The sequence below is a fragment of the Xiphophorus couchianus genome, chromosome 10, assembly GCF_001444195.1.
Source record: "Xiphophorus couchianus chromosome 10, X_couchianus-1.0, whole genome shotgun sequence".
NCBI lineage: Eukaryota > Metazoa > Chordata > Actinopteri > Cyprinodontiformes > Poeciliidae > Xiphophorus > Xiphophorus couchianus.
In genome coordinates this window covers 10689195-10707151 of record NC_040237.1, presented here as the reverse complement: position 1 = coordinate 10707151, position 17957 = coordinate 10689195, and the positions used below count along the sequence as shown (strand labels likewise).

The following is a 17957-nucleotide window of genomic DNA, read 5'->3' as shown; positions in this document are numbered from 1 at the left end:
CTGCATCCCCAGAACCAGAACCAAACGAGGAGAAGCAGCTTTCAGCATCTATGCACCACAAATTTGGAACAAACTTCCAGAAAACTGTAAAACAGCTGAAACACTGACTTCTTTTAAATCTCAACTAAAAACCCACCTGTTTAGAATTGTATTTGAAATGTAATCAATTACAAATTTATGGATGGAACTTGACTTAATGCTTTGTTTTGATTATTGATTCTATATTGCATTGTGATTCTGTGTTTGTAATGATGTAAAGCACTTTGAAATGTCTTGCTGCTGAAATGTGCTATACAAATAAAATTTGATTGATTGATTGATTGATTGATGTTGTAACGTTGATTAAAAGGACTAAAAGATTCAATGAACAACGTGTGCGCAGATTAAAAAAGGTGACAACAGAAAGTACACCAGTAAATTTCAGTTTCTACAGGAGCTTGCTGTGTTTTTGTTTTTTGCATTTTATGAAGAGCTACAGTGCCTAGAATATCACATAATTTGCTTGTGTGTGATAAATGGACTGTTTAAATGAATGTTTAATTTTCTGCTGCTTGTCCAAATGCTAAGAATCACCTCGCTTCTTAGACACAGCAGATTGAACAGGATAATTGAAGAAGCTTTGATCTCTCTAGAATCGACTTCCTGTTTCAATCTAGTGGTTATGTAACCTCAGATGTCTACAGGCGTGGGCATTCACTCCGTACCCGTTGGAACTTTAAAAGTGGGGCTGTTGATTTATAAAAAGTGAAAATTACTGCTGGGTTTATATTTATCAATCATAAACGTCAGTATGGCAAAATACGTGTTTTGCTTTGTGTTTGCTTGATTCCATGTTTGCTTGAAAATGTATATGGGTGGCGTGAAACGTAGAAGAAAGGTTAGAGTTAGCAACTCTTATTGGTGCTAACTTGGTCAAAGTTGCATGACAGTAAGAGGGTAATTTGTGATACAAAACCCTCCCTTATAGGTAAATTGAAGCAATTCTAGCTTGAGCCAAAATTCTTTCTTCCTGCCTCTAAGGTGGCCCAACCAGTTGTTATGTCAAGGGAGCAATTACTTCTTCAGATTGGTTTAGGCTGTTTTGGATCATTTGTTTCCCTTAGGATTGGAAACCAAATTAAAATAAATTTGATGCCCTAAAACATTTTAGCAATGTTGCGAGGGGGGTAAATACTTTTTCACATCGCTGTAAGCCTTATGTTTTGCACACTTTGATAATTCAGGAAACAAATCTCGGTGTGACATTAAGTGTCTGGCAGTGACATAAAATATCACAAGAGACAAAACTGAGCGATCAGTGCATTTTATTTTTTCATCACAGTACAAAAATAAATTAAAATAAGCAGAAACATACTAAAAAAAAGTTTAAATTACAGCAACTGCTTTTTTTTTGTTGTCATTTTCTTTTTTAAAAAACAGAATGACTTTATCGAACAGCATGTACACCTTCCTCCAACCGAGTCCTGGTACCACTGCGTATGGTTGCTGTTTGCCAAGTTATCCCTTTAAGAAAACAACACATTCTTCTGTACAAATAAACGCTGCAGCTTACACACACTCATCCACGCCTTTGCACACTCACACACTTGCACACACACACCTGCAGCTCATTGAGCAAATCCTTTTGAAGTTTTTAAATCACTGTTTTATCTACAAACAACAAGATACAGAAAAGAATCCGACAGAAATATTTCAACTATCAATTTAGTCGTTTTTTTTTATGGTTTATAAGCTTATAAACAACTAGTGAACAATGCAAGTGAAGAAACATGGCACATTTCAAGCTGAGACGGGGAAATGATTTAGTCTGTTTCACCCGACCTTCTCTGTAGTTCCTGCCTGATCTGAAGAAAACCCAAAGAGCTAAAACAGAAATAACAAGGACTGCTATTTGGAAAAGTGCAGCCCACACTTTTTGATTCCTATTGTCTCATTAATCGGGAGACAACGATTCATACAAGATATTTTCAATAGATGATCTTTAGATATATAGACTGCAGCTGTTATCTGCTTCTGATATGTGGAACATCAGGTTGGGTTTCTTGAAGTAAAACAACAACAAAAAAAACATCTCAAAGCTGTGTAGTTTTGGCATGGTGACGATGGAGGCTGCCGTGTTGGTGATGGTCAGATTAAACACAGGTTTTGATAAATGGGCCCAAAACATAAACAAACCAACTCAATCTTCATTCCCACCAAGGATAAGCACGCCTCCTGCACCATCAACCCCTCCTTTTTAAGTCCTTCCCTTCCTAATCACTCCAATGTGCCCAACTGAATAAATACCTAAATGGCAATAAGTTAGATGTTGGGATAAGTTGCCTCAACGTCCAGTATCTCAGTGTTTTCCTCAATGATATGGCACCGTAAGAACATTTTTAATGCTGAAGCATGAGCACAAGAGTGGCTGCAACACAACCCGTTGACAGAAAAAGTACAAAGAAACTTTTTTTCCCCCTGGTAAATAAATAGCCTACTTTAGCAAGCAGAGATAAATAAAACTAGCGTCACTTTGTTCACAGCATTCTCTTAACGCAGATGCAGTCGGTTCGCAAATCAAGTAAAAGGAACAAACATAAGAATCCTAATAATTGTAATAATAATAATAAGAGCTCTTGGAGGCTTCGTAAAATTGCATGGCACACGTGCAAAATGTTACATTTCTAAGTAGAAAAAGAAAACTTGTTGGAGAACAAAGCAATAAATAAGCCTCGTGGAGCAAAACATCCATGAACATGTCTTTCTTTTTTTTTTCCTTTTTGTTGAATAATGTAAGTCTTTCTGAACACACAATATTCATCGTCCAGTTATTTTTTTTCGTTTTTTTTTTTTTTTTATCAAAAGTTCAACAAAGCAGGGCTGAATGTCCACTGACAGACCCCTCCAAACCCCTTCCACTCCCACCCTTAATACAACTCAGGCTCCGATTGGGATCGAGCTGTCTCTGTCCTCTGACAGTCAGAAATGCATCGCCGCAGAAAAAGAAGAACCCCCCCCCAAAAAAAAAAAAAAACATCCGTGTCAGTGGAGGGGATGTCCCAGAGAGGCAGCGGGAGTTGCCTGTTCATCCGTGGAGCATGAAGAAATCCAGTCAGGCGATGGCCCTCACCCTCCTGCAGTAGGCAGTGCACATCACATTGTCAAACAGTCAGAAGGTCACTGGTGGGCTGATGCAGCTTCAGTCCTGTTCACATTCATTGCTGCAGCTTTTTCATACTGTTTGTTTTTTTTTTTGGTCATTTTGTTCTGTTTTTTTTTTTTTGTCTTGTATTTTATATAATTATGCTTATCTAACAGTTGGTAAAGAACTCACCCAAATCTGGCGATATTTTCTTGTTTTGTTTTTTTTGTAATGTATGTACAGTGTTTATAAATCATCTCTAAATTCTTTCAGTTTTGCCTCCAAGAAATCTGATAATCCTTCATAAAGGTCTTCATCAAGAGGTCTTTCTGAAGGTCATTCAAGGCTTTTTAGTTTGGAAAATTGTGCAGTCTGTACTTTTAAAAAAAATGAGGGAGATGCACTGTCTAAAGTATAATCCTGCACCAGTAGCTGGAAGTCGTGTCTTTAAGACTGGACACAGAACTTGAGACATGGATCACGCTGCAGCTGAGGTTTTCATTTTATAGCTCCACGGGAATCACTTTTTCCATGTGGAAATCCTTAATTCTCTCTGCCTTGCTTTGGTATTTTTCACACAGGCTGCTAGCAGCAAAATCTATTAGGTGCACACGCTGAACACTGGCTCATCTGTTCAGTTTAGAACCCCCTTCTTATGTAAATCAGTGCGGAGGTGATACACTAAAAGTGCTGATAAAGCATCCTGTGACAAGAAAAACTCGAGTATCGATTTCCAAGTCTTGCCACGGCAGCCGTACGTCTCCAGCATGATGGAGGCAAGATGATCCTGCGTTTAACTCCAGCCAGCTTTCCTGTGAACTCTCACCGTTTTAATGAAAAGCATCCTAAAGCTGTCACTTTTGTGTTTGCTCTGGTAATGCAAACATAAATCCCTCTGTATGTAGACCAAACTGTTTAAAGTGAAGGACCTTCAGAAAGCCTGAAATGTTGATTAAGACCATGAAATGATTACAAGAAAGCAAAAGAAATCTGAAGAATCAAATAATGACTTGTGTACAATCCGGTATAATAGTCTTTAAAAAAGCTTTCATTCTTGGGTTCACATCCTTTGCAAGTTTGAAAATACTTGGGGGAGCATTGTGATCCTTTCAGTATATGTAAATATTAAACCAAATGTCAAAACTGCTTCATACAAATATGGAACACTCCCTCGTGTAACCTGGCGTCACGGCAGTTTGGACAGTAGTGAATAAATAGCATCATTGATCATTTCTTAAAAGATGTCAAAATGCGAGACTGGAGTTAACCCCCTTCTCCCCACCCGCCCGATCCCCAGCATCCCCTCACCGGTCCAGGCCAATGAGCAGGCGGCTCCTCTCCTCCTCCTTCTGGCTCTCGTTCTTCAGGTCGGCAAACACCTGAGTGAAGTAGTGGGGGTCGGAGTTGATCTGGAGCATCTTGGCGCTCATCAGGTTGATGATGGACAGGCACCGGTCCCAGAAGGTCTCCTTGGAGCTCTCCACCAGGAAGGGCTTGAGCGGATAGGAGATCTCGTTACCCATGTAGGAGTAGGACAGGTAGAGGCAGGTGAGGAGGACGGCCTGCAGCTCGTGCTCCGTGGCCACCTCGGAGGAGACCACGTCGCGGCACAGCATGTAGACGAAGACCACGTTGGCGGGCGTGATGAAGCCCTGGTCCTGCCAGCCCTGCAGCAGCAGGGAGCGGTCCACGCTGCGCAGCCACAGCACCGGGTCAGTGGGGGAGAGGTGCTTCAGGCGGTAGCAGCGCCGGCACAGGAACTCCCCCAGGCAGCGCAGCAGCTCGCTGGTGGAGGCTTGAACGATCACTCTCTTAGGGGTACCAGGGGCCACATTGGAGTTAGTCAGTGGGGCCTTCTTGACCGAGGATGTCGTGTTGTTGGAGCTCTTGCTGAGAGCCGGGCTGCTCTGGTCCTGGGTGAAGCTGGACAGATTAGCGCAGGACTGCGACTTCTTCAGGTTCTCGTTGTTCAGATGGGACACGTTGTTCTGGTACGTGGCGTTGGGCTGCACTTTCTTGGAGCTCTTCTTCTTGGCCGACACCGCCACGATCCGCTTCCATGGCAGCACGTTGATGAGCGAGTGACGCTTCAGGTTCTTGTCTTTGGCGTTCTTGCTGTTCTGCACGGCCGTGTAGTGGCCCACGGTGGCGGGGCCGTCTTCGAAGAGCGCCGCCTTCCGGTAGCTGGGGGACAGAGACAGAACGGTTCCCATGGCGGCTGATAGGAGGCGTCCAGGAGCGTCAGGGTCAGAGGTCTGAGCTCTTTGAGGGGGTATCTATCACCTGGACAGCCTGCACCTCCTGGAAGCAGAAACATAGCTGGTAAAGATTAGACTAGAGATTTAGAGACGCAGGATGCTTTTATTTTTATATATATTGTTAAAGGAATCATTCTCTAGTCATTAGGTTCATTTTAGATAACATCACAGCTCTCTCAGATACTCTAACAGATATCTTCAGAGTGGTTTTATACCTCAGGATGATAGGAGCATTGATTTGGATCTCTAAGAGGCAAAATGCATCATAAACCACCAGCAGGCATTACGCTGCTTATGAACAGTCGTTGTTTTTTTTCTTCTTCCAAGTTTCACATTTGGTCACATTACTATAACAAACTTTAGTTTATTTTATTGAACCAACACAAGGATCTGCGCAATAATCAAATAAAAGGTAAATGATACACTTAGGATCTGAAATCTTTTACAGTGTTTACAATTATAAACCTAGAAACTGTGGAATACACTAAACCCTGTTTTTGATTTAAAAACAAACTAACAAACAAACAAATTTAAGTTACCTTCATAAATAACTAAATTAATGCTAATTAGTACCTGGAAACCACATTTTGCTGAAATTGGAGTTGTGATTATTTTGTTCTATATCTGCACCAGCTTTACACATCTACGAAGTGAAATCTTGTCAATTTTCCTTTGCACAATACCTCAACATCAGTTCCCTTGGATGGAGAGCATCTGTAAAAACGTATTGCAAGGCCCTGCCATTGTATTAAAGCATAGACTTTGACTATTCTGAATACACAGGTGAACCTCCAGTCTTAGTGTTTTCATAATTTGTTTTCTGTTTTTTTCTGGAAGATTGTCTTGTGTTACGCTTCATCCATTTCCCTAACAACTTGACCTACTTCCTTGTGCCTGACAAAGCAAAACAATCCCACAACATGATGCTGCCATCACTATATTTTGCAGTTGGATTCAGGGTGATGTTTTTTTTTTTGTTGCCGTTTTTAGTAAGAGTGCCCTACATGTCTTGTGGCAAAATTTAGATGGGGATTTGTACCGCTTTCCTTTCCCTTCTCATCTACACTGTCTCACTGTAATTCTGGATGTATGTTTATGGTTCTGATCCTGCTGGAAGGCGGAGCTCCTCTCCAGTCTGTAGTCTTTGGCAGCTTGTCGCAGGTTTTCTTCCAAGACTGCTGGTATTTAGCTCCATCCATCTTCACAGCCATACTGAAGAGTGAAGCATCCCCACACCAAGATATTCCCGCGAGCACCACGTTTCACCGTGGGTCCAGAGTGATACATGGTGTTAATATTTCCATTTTTTAAAAGATTAACTTGCTGGGGACGTCGTTTTATAACCCAACCTGCTTTAAACCTCTTCACAACTTCACCTGCCGTGTCTGCTGTGTTCTCTCTTATGTCCACTACGCTGTTTGTTCACTAATGTTCTTTAAAGAACCTCGGAGGCCTTCACAGAACAGCTGGACTTATTGTGAGATTAATGAACACAAACATGGACGTTGTTTCTTAATTTGCCGATGTCTGGATGCGGCCGTAGCGGGTTTTATGATGTCAGAGTAAAGTGGGCTTGAATACATCGTTTAAATTTCTCTTTTTAGTCATTTTGAAATCCAATAATTTTCCTTCCGCTTCAGAATTTGCTTTTTTTTTTTTTCTTTTGATGGCCAGTCATTTAAAGTCCTGATCAAATACATAGAAGTTTGCGGTTTCAACGTGATAAAATGCGGAAAAATCCCAGAGGAGGTGCGAATACTTATGCGATGCTCTGCAAGTGGGGGAAATGCTAAATATAGCCACAAAGATAAAGAGGATGGTGGATTTGAGCTACACGGATGATTGAAGATGGATCCATAATCCATAATTTACAGTGTGAGAATTATGGCGGACGGATCAGAGTGAATCATGCGTCTCCCCCATCCCCCGCACTAAGATGGACGGCCGGACCGTAAACACCATTTTAGTCATTTTTTTTTTTTTTAAAGGTGAAGGTGGTCGACTTTTATCCACTATTGAGGCACAATAAAAAGCCAAGGTCGCATTTGTATTTCCTCTCAATTAAAACCCACTAAGCTCGCTGAATGTTGGATCACCCCCCCCCCCCCCCCCTTTCCTCCCCTTCATCTCTCTCTCTCACTGCAGCGTTAAAGACCCTCGATCCAACAAGCGTCGTGCCTTCATCATCATGTTGTCAACCTGATTACCGGTTCCTGGTGTGCGGGAGAAATACCAGAACATCCCACTTTATTTTCATGCGTGATATTAGCGTATTATTGTGCAGAGATGAGGAGCTGCGTGTCTGCTGCGCTCTCCGTGGTGCTGAATCTGTTCGACCAAGACAGATCTGTCGCTCTGATAGGCGGTGGCTCACAAATAGAAACGTTATTATTATTCTTTTTCTTCTGCCCATTAATCTACAACATACATGGATACATTTACCACCATTATGCTCATTTGAATTAGACTTAAATTATTATGCTCTGTTAATTAGAAATAATAAGTGCGCATTTCTCGTTCTGAAGAAGAGGAATCCACAAATCCGTTCTACCCAACCAGAGGCTACAGGCTTTTTTTTTTTTTTTTTGCTGCGCAAGGATTACATCAAGAAAGCAAATAAACTCACCAGATCTCCAGCTCAATGATTTGAAAGATGATAGTCTTCCTTAGAGTGACGCGTTTGAAAAATATTACACCATCTCGAACAGAGTAATTGCAGCAAAGAAAAAATAATCCGAGATGTTCCAGAGACGAAGAGAGAGAGAAAGAGAAATGAAAGAAAGCACAACAGATGCAGGCAGCGTAATAAACTGGCCTGGTTGTCGGCGGTGTGGAGACGGCGCCGGGCTGTTGTGGAATGGACGCTCAGATGAAGATGTGCTCCTGGTCCCGATGGCCGCGAGATGCGGGATGCTGCGAGAGCTGATGTTGTGATCTGTGATGGTTGACGCAAAGGCGTTGCAGCGGCCGCCGCGGGTCGCCAGGATCTGCGATGAAACGGCGCCCCCTGCCGGCGGGCATCGAGACTGACGCTTCAGAAACCCAAAGAGATCCGGACTTCAGGGTTAGCAGCGGCTGTTTCTGATATGGGCGACATGAGCGCGACGTGGAGAGCGGCTATTAACTTCCAGTTCGTTTTGTATATAATTATCTCCCAATGCTTCGCAGGTAATTGGAGTGAAATACACTGTATTTTGTTGTTTAAAGTGACAAAATGCAAAAAAGTTTCAGTTAAATATTTTCACAAAACACTGTGAATTTAATCTCAAATTGTTCCAAAACATGTGGAGCGCATTGTCCGGTCCTGTTGTTGCTTTCAACCACATTATGAAACAGCGGTTGCCTGGTACTGACTTATAAATTACTCAGTTTAAGAAAATGTAATTATTTGTATAAGCCTCTCAGATAAAGTCTTTTATGTTCTTTTGTCCGTTTTGCGTTTCAGTTGGACCAAGACAACATTTCAACGAGTGCAGTAATACTAGTTCAAATGTACAGTATTTCTCTGAAATTGGTCTTTCAAGAAAAGTAGATGAATAAGAACCTGCCAAATTCACATAATTAAAGAAATATTTCAAAGACCATTATTTGCCCCCACTTTATACATCATATGTGTTTTGAAAAGAGACAGACAAATACGGTGTAGGTTTGTGTCTTTTCCAGTTTCTTGCACAACAAAGGTCAAAGCAGCCAAAGAAATTAAGGTAGCTCATGTTCTCTTCAAACTCACAGATTATATATATAAGATATGTAAGGGTATCAAAAATAAACCTAAAAATATATTTGTCATTACAAAGCTGATTTTGAAGACTTGTGGGACCTGTTCAACCAATATACTACATTTCCCTAAGTGCACTAAGTCACGCCTAGCGTAGAGCACGCTGACGTCAGCCCGCCAAGAGACGTATTCGCCGCACGTACTTTTCATTCAAGTAGTATTTGAATAAGGAAGATGGCGGCCGCAGCAGTGGTTGAATTCCAGAGAGCCCAGTCTCTCATTAGCACGGATCGGAATGCGTCTATCGACATCCTTCATTCAATCGGTGGGTGTTTATTTCCCTCTTCAGTTAGACCCGGTTCCTCTGAACCTGTTTGTTCCGTGTTTCCCCGCGACTGTCGGAGGCTTTCCAGCAGCTTGAACCGGCGCTGTGCCGTGCTGACTCACTGCTGAACCGATAGCAGCTGGACGTTAGCTCCGCAGCGGCTCAGCTCTCTCTTTAGGCCCATGGTTCCCATGTGTCCCCCAGCAGTTGTAAAATACGGACTTCTTTTTAAGAACTCTGCTCGTTTTCGTGGTATTTTCTCACAGTATATAGGTTCTGTGTCCAACTATCCCCGTTAGAAGGGGCAGTGCTGCGGCTAGCGTTATTAGCTTGTTGTAATGTGGGCACAGTGAAGTCAGCTCCATGATGAGGAAAGACAAACACTCACCGACTTATCTCTGGGACATTTATTAGGAACTTGTTTAAAATCGGCTTGTAAGTCAGCAAGTTCAAATCGGACCCATTTTCCTAACGTTATATATCAGTAGGTAATATGTTTCTATAGACATGGCGGTCAGCAATTTGCCCTGTCACACCTGCCAAATAACTGTCAACTAGTGTCTGCTCTGTTTACTTCAGGACCCATTTTGTTCAGTCTGACTCTGATTCTGAACAGATTAGCCGGATAATCTGCGAGTCAGATAGCACACCTTTAAGAAACATTAAGTTCAACATAAATAATTTAATATTTAAATATGAGCCAACTTTTTAAAAGATAAATAGTTTTTTCTAAACGTGGACAATTAAAGCTAGTTGAATTCAACTCCCTGATTGTCTTGGGGAAATGTATTTAAAGTCCTTTTAAATAGGTAGTCAGAAAATGACACTTTGATGACAAATTCTTTAAAGTAATTCTTTATCATCAGCTTATAGTCTTTGTAAGGAAACAAAGTGCTAACTCCAAAAAGGTCTGACAAAGGCTGCTTTGAGTTGTTTTTCTTGGCATTGGGGTTTCTAATCTGCCATATTCAATGTATCTAGCTCAAACTGCAATCAGAACTAAAATCACTGCAAATAGTGTAATACAAAGTGTTTAGAAAATAAAATGGCATTTAGGCATTTTCTGACTGCATCTCCATAAATTGATATGAAATAGTTTATGCTGGTTAGACATAACTTCAATAATGAAATGGGAGGGCAGGAGGTACACATTGGGGGGGTCACATTTTATGTAGATCCCAACCTCAGAATCAATAAAGCGTATACTTTCCAGAAACTGAGAGAAACTTGTGATACTGCTGACTTTTGTAAAGCAAGCTGCTGCAGCCCCATATTGGAGGAAGGTTAGTTAGGGATCAATGTCTATGTGCTTCAGAGAAGTTGCTTTGTTAGTTTTGTTTTTCTCAGTCATCTTCATTAACGTTTCTGTTTTTAAAACAGTGAGACGAGACGTTCAGGAGAACGATGAGGAGGCCGTTAGGGTTAAAGAGCAAAGCATCCTGGAGCTGGGAACACTCCTGGCAAAGACGGGGCAGGCTGCGGGTAATGTTTTTAATGGTTTAATGTTTGTGATAATTGTTGAAGTGAATTAGTTTTAAATTTTGCCATCACATTATATTTAAAAAAACCACAATCACTTAAACAGTTCCTTAAAATAATTTAGTTTTCCAAGTTTGTTCTAATTTTGAATTGTCTGGCTATTTATATACTACCTTTAAAAGGAAACTAAACGTGCTGAATTGTAAAGTTTTGATGGTCCTCATCTTCCTGCAGAACTCGGAGGCTTGTTGAAGTTTGTGAGACCGTTCCTGATTTCCATCAGCAAAGCCAAGGCAGCCCGGCTCGTCCGCTCTCTGCTGGACCTTTTCCTGGACATGGAGGCAGCGACTGGGCAGGAGGTGGAGCTGTGTCTGGAATGCATCGAGTGGGCAAAGGCAGAGAAGCGGACCTTCCTACGACAGGCTCTGGAGGTTAGTACGTCTAAAGTAGCTTTCATGGGGCGGGTGCATCGAGTAGCACCTAACCCACCCTCAACCACACTTTTCTATGTGAATTTGGAACTTTACTCAGTAAGAGAAGATATGACATTTACTCAAAATAATTTCTGGATTTGCTTTGCAAACCTTTAACTTTTAGCATGTATACATAAAATGTTTCCAAGACAGGGCAGTTTACTGTGGGATCAGAGTGTTTCAAGAGCCATTTAGACCCGACTCGTATCTCTCTATTTGACTTTTTGGATCAAGTAAACCTGACTCCAGGATGCAGTGATCAAAACCTGATCACTCTGTATTCCTGTAATAATGAAACAATTCCTGCCAAAAATATTAAGTTACTTAAGAACCGAGGGGATCGGTTCTTAAAACGCGCTGGCTCAGGGAGTGGGAAAGGTTTCCATCTTAAAGTGAAAGTTGTCATTAAATAAGACTGTTTATAGCATGGCAAATAAATGATAAAAACTGGAACTTGTACAAATGTGATGAAACAGCATGTAAGCAATATCTGATGACTTGCTGCATGTCTTGGCCAAGCTGTCGTATCTAACTCTGGCATTAAGAAACAGTTGGAGTTTTTATTTGACATAGGGAATATCAGGATTTTTTCCATTTATCTTGTTGGAAGGAACTGTCGCAGTGTTTAATTTAAAGATGGTGAAATTAATGTTTATTGTCGTTCCACATTTATGGACCTGAATTCAAATGCTGAACAGAGGAACTCAAAGTGAAATGACTTGTATATAGAGATGTGATGTACTATGCCATCGGCAATAGATGGAAATCAGACAATTTTATTCTTGATGAGATCTGGTTAGCTGTTCAAAAAACCCTCCAACAATTTTAAAAATTATAAAATGCAGTACAAACTACAAAGTTTCCATATTTTTGCTAAGAGCATCTAAAAGCTTGTTCTGTTTTCAAGATTTACAGAAATCAGATCAGGGTTAGGACATCTGATTGGTAATTTTCTGATTTAGAGTTCTTTGATGTATCAAATCAGGGACCAGTCTATCAGTGGATTCTTTGCACTGACATGTACTTATTGTTTTTTTGCTATGTTTGTAGAAATTTACAATTTCTCAAAAACGTCACATTAATCCCAATAAATGTACATTATTTTTGTAGTTAACCTTTTTAAATTAGCCATATCTTTAAGTAGCTTTTTATGTTAAATAACATATTTATGTTGTAAAACATGAAATCCTTAATGTACAATTTGGTTAAAAAAAGTAATCATGAGAAAAAGTAATTATATAAGGCCCTATGTCTAAGCAGCTCATTCAAAAGCATACACTAGCTGTTTTTTTCCTCTAGATGCTGCGATGTACAACTTTTGTTCTTTTCTGAATTTTAATATATAAAAAAAATACCTGGTTGGGGTGTTTGCTGTAAATATCAGTGTAACACCGAGATAGTTACCAAAAAAATGAGCAAATTATGAGTTATTCATCATTTTACAGTGGATTCCATTTTATTTTCTGAATTAAGTGACGTTTATTTTCTTATTCTTTTAATTTCTTGTTGATATTAGAAAGTTTTACCAGAGTTCTGAACTTTTGACTTCATCTAGTAATCAGATTTGGATCTTTAAACGTGAAAATTGAGAACTCCTGTTCTATGAAATGAAGGTCAGCCCAACATTTTCAGTGGTTTGGCTTGGCGCTCATTTTAACATTCTCTCCGATTTCAGGCTCGGCTGATCTCCCTCTATTTTGATACCAAAAGATACCAGGAGGCCTTGGCTCTTGGTGAGTTTTGTTACTTACGCAATGTGGTGTTTTTAGGAACTAGCTATCATGTCCTACTTAAATGAAATCACTTAATTATCACCTTTTTTCTTATGTGGAGCAGATTAAAACGGAGAAACAAGCAGCATGTTTCATATCTGTATGTCACAGTTTAGTAGTAATGTTCAACACTTGATGGGCATGACTTTGACTCGGTCTCGCTCTCCTCCCTCCAGGCTCTCAGTTGCTGCAGGAGCTGAAGAAGATGGACGACAAAGCTCTCCTTGTTGAGGTTCAGCTGCTCGAAAGCAAGACGTACCACGCTCTCAGTAACCTGCCCAAGGCCCGCGCCGCCCTGACCTCGGCCAGAACCACGGCGAACGCCATTTATTGTCCCCCAAAGCTCCAGGCGACACTGGACATGCAGTCAGGTCAGATGGGAATGAAGCTGATGCTTCAAAATTTCTGATGGCTTTAAATCATTTTTAAAAATTATTTTTATAGATTGAAACCGATCTAATCGTCACAACTGTTTGCTAGAAACTGTCTGAAGCAGCTCTTGATTCTTTCTTACTCGCGTGATTTCACAATTTCGGGATTGTTTATGTGAAAGTTTCAGTTTTTCTCTTTTTTAAAAGCAGGAACAAATGACATCATACCTCTGAGCACATGAAAGGTGAAAGGTCCCAGCTGGTTTTGGTGTAACTTTACAGCTTAAACGATCCTCATCTGGCTCTGTGGACGCTTCACATTTCATGGAGGTTTATGTGTCTTACTGTGACCGTAAACGCTTAATGTCGTGCTGTGTCAATTCTGCTGCAGGGATCATTCACGCAGCAGAGGAGAAGGACTGGAAGACGGCCTACTCCTACTTCTTTGAGGCCTTCGAGGGTTACGACTCCATCGACAGCCCCAGAGCCATTACAGCACTCAAATACATGCTGCTGTGCAAAATCGTGCTCAGCTCGTGAGTACTTCTGTGTCTTAAAGTGTACATTTTTATTGAGATAAATGTCTGGAGTTCACTTTTGAAATTTGAACCATAAATTGACTTTTTTGTTTTGTTTAGACCAGAGGAGGTACAATCCCTGGTCAGCGGCAAACTGGCCCTGCGATACGCCGGACGTCAGGTACATAACGAATCGAGAGATTTTTCTTTTTCAGATGTATTAGTGTTAATCAAAAGGTCTGATTAATGTTAAGTGTGTTGGTGTAGATTCTCTGTCATCCAGGACGTTACAATCCCTATAGATGGACTGTTTGATCTTTTTTTTTGTTTCCAGAAGAAACAAAATGTTAGAACTTCTTGTTCTAACATTTTATTTCTGGTGGTTTGTTTGAACCTAAGGGAATCTTCTCCAGCTAGTTTTGTTTTTTCTCATTTAACATCGACGTTTTCATGACCTCAAAGCAATTCTTTTTTAGTTCTCGGAATTAAAATCTGTTTATGGTTAAAACGAACATTTAGTGTCAACAATATGGCGTCTGCCCAAAGCAGCTTTAACTGTTCCAGTTTTATCATTTTAAAACCACAAACGTCAGCAGCATCTGACTAGGATTTTATGTAATATATCACTTTATGATTGTGAAGTGGAAGGAAGTGCTGCTTTTTAAAGTAACATAATGAAGGTGCATTTCCACAGCAGCAACCGTAACCAAAAACTGCTCAACATTTCCTACTGCGTAATTTGCTGTTAGTATAAATCCAGTTGTTCTGTGAAGGCCTTAAAGATATGTTAGAGGAAAAACAGCAGCATGAAGACCAAAGAATGAAGTTTAAAATATGTTTTATAAAACATATCTCAATCGTTGAAATATGTTCTGATCGTCATTTGAAACTACAAGCCTAGCAGGACATGACCCTTCACCTAAACTCACCATATTTCCCCACCACCCTTTTAGAAATTTCATCTGTACAAATGTTTTTTCTTCCACTTCTCCTGATGTGCACTACTTTGTATTAGTGTGTCACATAAAATCCCATTAAAATACAATAAAATTTGTATTTAAAATGTGACAAAACATTTGTAGAATTTCAATAAGTATGGATAGTTTTGAAGAAGTGTATCGTTGTCAGTTTTCCTTTTTTTTAAGGCTGTGTTTACACTCCTAATATTATTTTAAGTCACTATTTTTTTCCCCCTGCATATCTTGATTAGTATGGAAAAGAATTTTTGTGTTTCTAAACTTGATTCCCTTGACCTCAAATGTTTTTTTTTCTCTCCTCTGTGAAATTCAGTTGTTTGCATGTAAACATGAAATGCAAATGCAGCACAGAATGATTTGTTAAACGAGTTTCAACTGTAAACAGAGCCTAAGATGGCACTGAAATATTTTCTGTCTTTTTGTGTTTAGACAGATGCACTGAAATGTGTTGCACAGGCCAGCAAGAACAGATCATTAGCAGATTTTGAAAAGGTAAGAATTATCTTCCACCTTTTATATTCTTTATGAATCAGTCTCAGGACTATTTTGCTTTCTGTTTGACCTCAGCTTTGTTTCCTGGATTAAACTGAGGAAGAAGTGTTGTGCCAAAAGAGAACTTTCTGACGTTTACAAAGTTGTTCATTAAGTACAGATTTATACCTTCTGATTTGAGTCAGTTTTTAATCCAACAAACTATTTTGTCTTTCAGGCGCTGACAGAGTACAAAGAAGAACTAAGAGACGATCCGATCATTAACACTCACCTGGCCAAACTGTACGACAGTCTGCTGGAACAAAACCTCATTCGAGTCATTGAGCCTTTTTCCAGAGTACAGGTATGAATTCTACAAATGCTTGATTTACATCACTTTCCAATGACAAAAGTATGTTGCAAGTCACCAGGTGTGGTGTTGATTTGTATTAAACCTCTCTGAATTAAGAGTGATGCCTCTTCCAGCCTTGCAAATCTACTTTTGCAACAATACCTCCTTCTAGTTCCTTGATCATGCAGTATTTTGAGTTAGTCCCAACACAATACAACTTAGTTACTGGTTTTGCTTTTAAGACACTGTATACTACATCCATTTGTTTTTCTGTTTTATTAGACAGATGCACCGACAGATGCAGGATTAAAGCAACATAGTTTTTTGTTTTTGAAATGTTTGATTTATTTGCTTTGCCGTGTCATTTCAGATAGCACACATATCAGATCTTATCAAATTATCAAAGGTAAGTTTCAGCAGAAACAATTAACTGTTCCCATTTAAATTAAAATCTGTGATTTGTCTTAAAAAATGTACTGGTTTTTTTTTTTTTTAAATCACTAAAGGGTGATGTTGAGAGGAAGTTATCACAGATGATTCTGGACAAAAAGTTTCACGGTAACTTAACATTTCTGGTTCAATGTTGAACCGACTCTGTCGCAGCCTTCAGTGGTGTGACGTACTTTTCCCAACACTCCTCCAGGAATCCTTGACCAAGGTGAAGGTGTCTTAATCATATTTGAAGAACCTCCGGTGGACAAAACATACGAAGCAGCCTTGGAAACAATTCAGAACATGAGCAAAGTCGTGGACTCGCTTTACAACAAAGCCAAGAAGCTGACATAGGTGAGGAGATGTTGGATAAGAAACCACAATTTAGTTTCTTTGTTTTAAATGTTTTCATCTCTCTCGTTCTCAGAGCCGACTCCCCCCGCAGGCCGTGAGATGGAAGAACTGTGTGTGTGCGTGTGTGTGTGTGTGTTTTGACCAGCATGTGTAACATTTTTATTTTTAAAGGGGACAAACGAGGGAGAAAAACAAACAGGATTCCCCCATCCTTGATTTTCAAATGGACAGCTTCATCACTTGTTTGTTTTTTCCTTCCTGATTTTGATAACTCTTCAGGATTCTGTACAACAGTCAACGGCCAACTCAGGCCATCAGGGAATATTGTAGAACTGCATTAAAAAACAGAGAATAATAGGTGTAGGAACACATATATGTTTATATCTGCTGTAAGGCTGGCCCTGCCAAGCATTCAGCTGACTCCATTGCAACCTCACAGGTGCAACATCGACCTCTGTGGCCTTTTGTTTTGCAACCTGCAGAGCAAGGCCTCCGTTTTATTTTATTTTATTTTATTTTTTTTCTTCAACTGGGACATTTGTTATTCCTTCAGGATGCCAACAGTTGAGTCCCCTCTCTATTTCAGCTTTATATAATTTGGTTTCTAGTTTTAGTGTTTTTGCTGAAGGAAAATCACATTGTTGCCACATATCTGCACCAACTCCGAGCCCGTTTTTAAGTTTTCCGAACAGACAGTACGCCATTTCACCAACTGTGCCACCTTTTTTTGGCGCTTCGGTTTGCCTCAAACGTTCGGGCGCAAAATGAAATCGCAGGGTAGAAGTGGAGTTGTTTCCATCGCCTCCGAAAGTCTGCGGGTTTTCCCAAGTGAACACTTCCCCATCGTTAGTTCTTAGCACTAGCAGAGCCTGCTAGTAACCAAACAATTTGTATGAGTTTGATTTGGTTCTTTCTTTTTTTTTGTTTTTCTCTCTCTTATAAAGACATTTTCAAAAATAAATATTTTGTATTTTAACAGTTGTCTTGTCTTTTCCCACAAAATAGACACAAAAGGCTTGATATTCCCTACTACTAAGATTTTTGACAGTGGCCTTCAGTTGATTAAAACAAACTTCTCTTTAAAAATTACCTAGTTAGATCTTCAAACTTATGTTGGTAGAAAGTGAAGAAAATCATCCTGTGAAGAAAATGTGAGACAACAGAATTACCAAGAATTGGATGTCCCTCAAAGTTGATGGGAAGACTGAAAAAAAGTCATGGATGCTGCCAAGAGGCCTAACACTGTACTTGATTTGTCTTGAAAGGCATTAAACACAAAATCTGATTTCAAATAAAGATGATGTATCAGAAAGCAACATTAAGTGAGCTGCAGGAA

The 17957-nt window shown here is 40.0% G+C and overlaps 2 protein-coding genes across 4 annotated transcripts; one reads left to right on the top strand and one right to left on the bottom strand.

Annotated features, from left to right (window-relative positions):
• Positions 1 to 2653: 2653 nt before the first annotated feature.
• Positions 2654 to 8462, bottom strand: cdk5r1b (cyclin dependent kinase 5, regulatory subunit 1b (p35)). 3 transcript variants are annotated; one of them, XM_028030012.1, is made up of 3 exons: positions 8006 to 8462; positions 4430 to 5440; positions 2654 to 3113 (listed from the first exon to the last, which is right to left on the bottom strand). In XM_028030012.1, the coding sequence occupies exons 2-3, from the start codon at positions 5332 to 5334 to the stop codon at positions 3092 to 3094; spliced, it is 927 nt and encodes a 308-aa protein (XP_027885813.1). In that variant the 5' UTR covers positions 5335 to 5440; positions 8006 to 8462; the 3' UTR covers positions 2654 to 3091. The 3 variants fall into 3 exon arrangements, with proteins under 3 accessions (XP_027885813.1, XP_027885812.1, XP_027885814.1); XM_028030011.1 differs by having other exon boundaries at positions 4430 to 5422; positions 8006 to 8453; XM_028030013.1 differs by lacking the exon at positions 2654 to 3113 and having other exon boundaries at positions 4426 to 5422.
• Positions 8463 to 9278: 816 nt separating this feature from the next.
• On the top strand, positions 9279 to 17597 carry psmd11b (proteasome 26S subunit, non-ATPase 11b). Its single transcript, XM_028030139.1, has 13 exons — positions 9279 to 9422; positions 10803 to 10904; positions 11136 to 11332; positions 13050 to 13107; positions 13323 to 13517; positions 13909 to 14053; positions 14156 to 14216; positions 15442 to 15504; positions 15722 to 15847; positions 16206 to 16241; positions 16342 to 16393; positions 16479 to 16621; positions 16695 to 17597. The coding sequence occupies exons 1-12, from the start codon at positions 9332 to 9334 to the stop codon at positions 16619 to 16621; spliced, it is 1269 nt and encodes a 422-aa protein (XP_027885940.1). The 5' UTR covers positions 9279 to 9331; the 3' UTR covers positions 16695 to 17597.
• Positions 17598 to 17957: the final 360 nt, after the last annotated feature.

Coding starts and splice junctions, on each gene's coding strand:
- cdk5r1b (XM_028030012.1), bottom strand. CDS start 5,334: ATGGGAACCGTTCTGTCTCTGTCCCCCAGCTACCGGAAGGCGGCGCTC. Junction 3,114..4,429: donor CTGCTCATTGGCCTGGACCG/GTGAGGGGATGC, acceptor TGCCTACTGCAG/GAGGGTGAGGGCCATCGCCT.
- psmd11b (XM_028030139.1), top strand. CDS start 9,332: ATGGCGGCCGCAGCAGTGGTTGAATTCCAGAGAGCCCAGTCTCTCATT. Junction 13,518..13,908: donor GACACTGGACATGCAGTCAG/GTCAGATGGGAA, acceptor ATTCTGCTGCAG/GGATCATTCACGCAGCAGAG. Junction 16,242..16,341: donor ATCTTATCAAATTATCAAAG/GTAAGTTTCAGC, acceptor AAATCACTAAAG/GGTGATGTTGAGAGGAAGTT.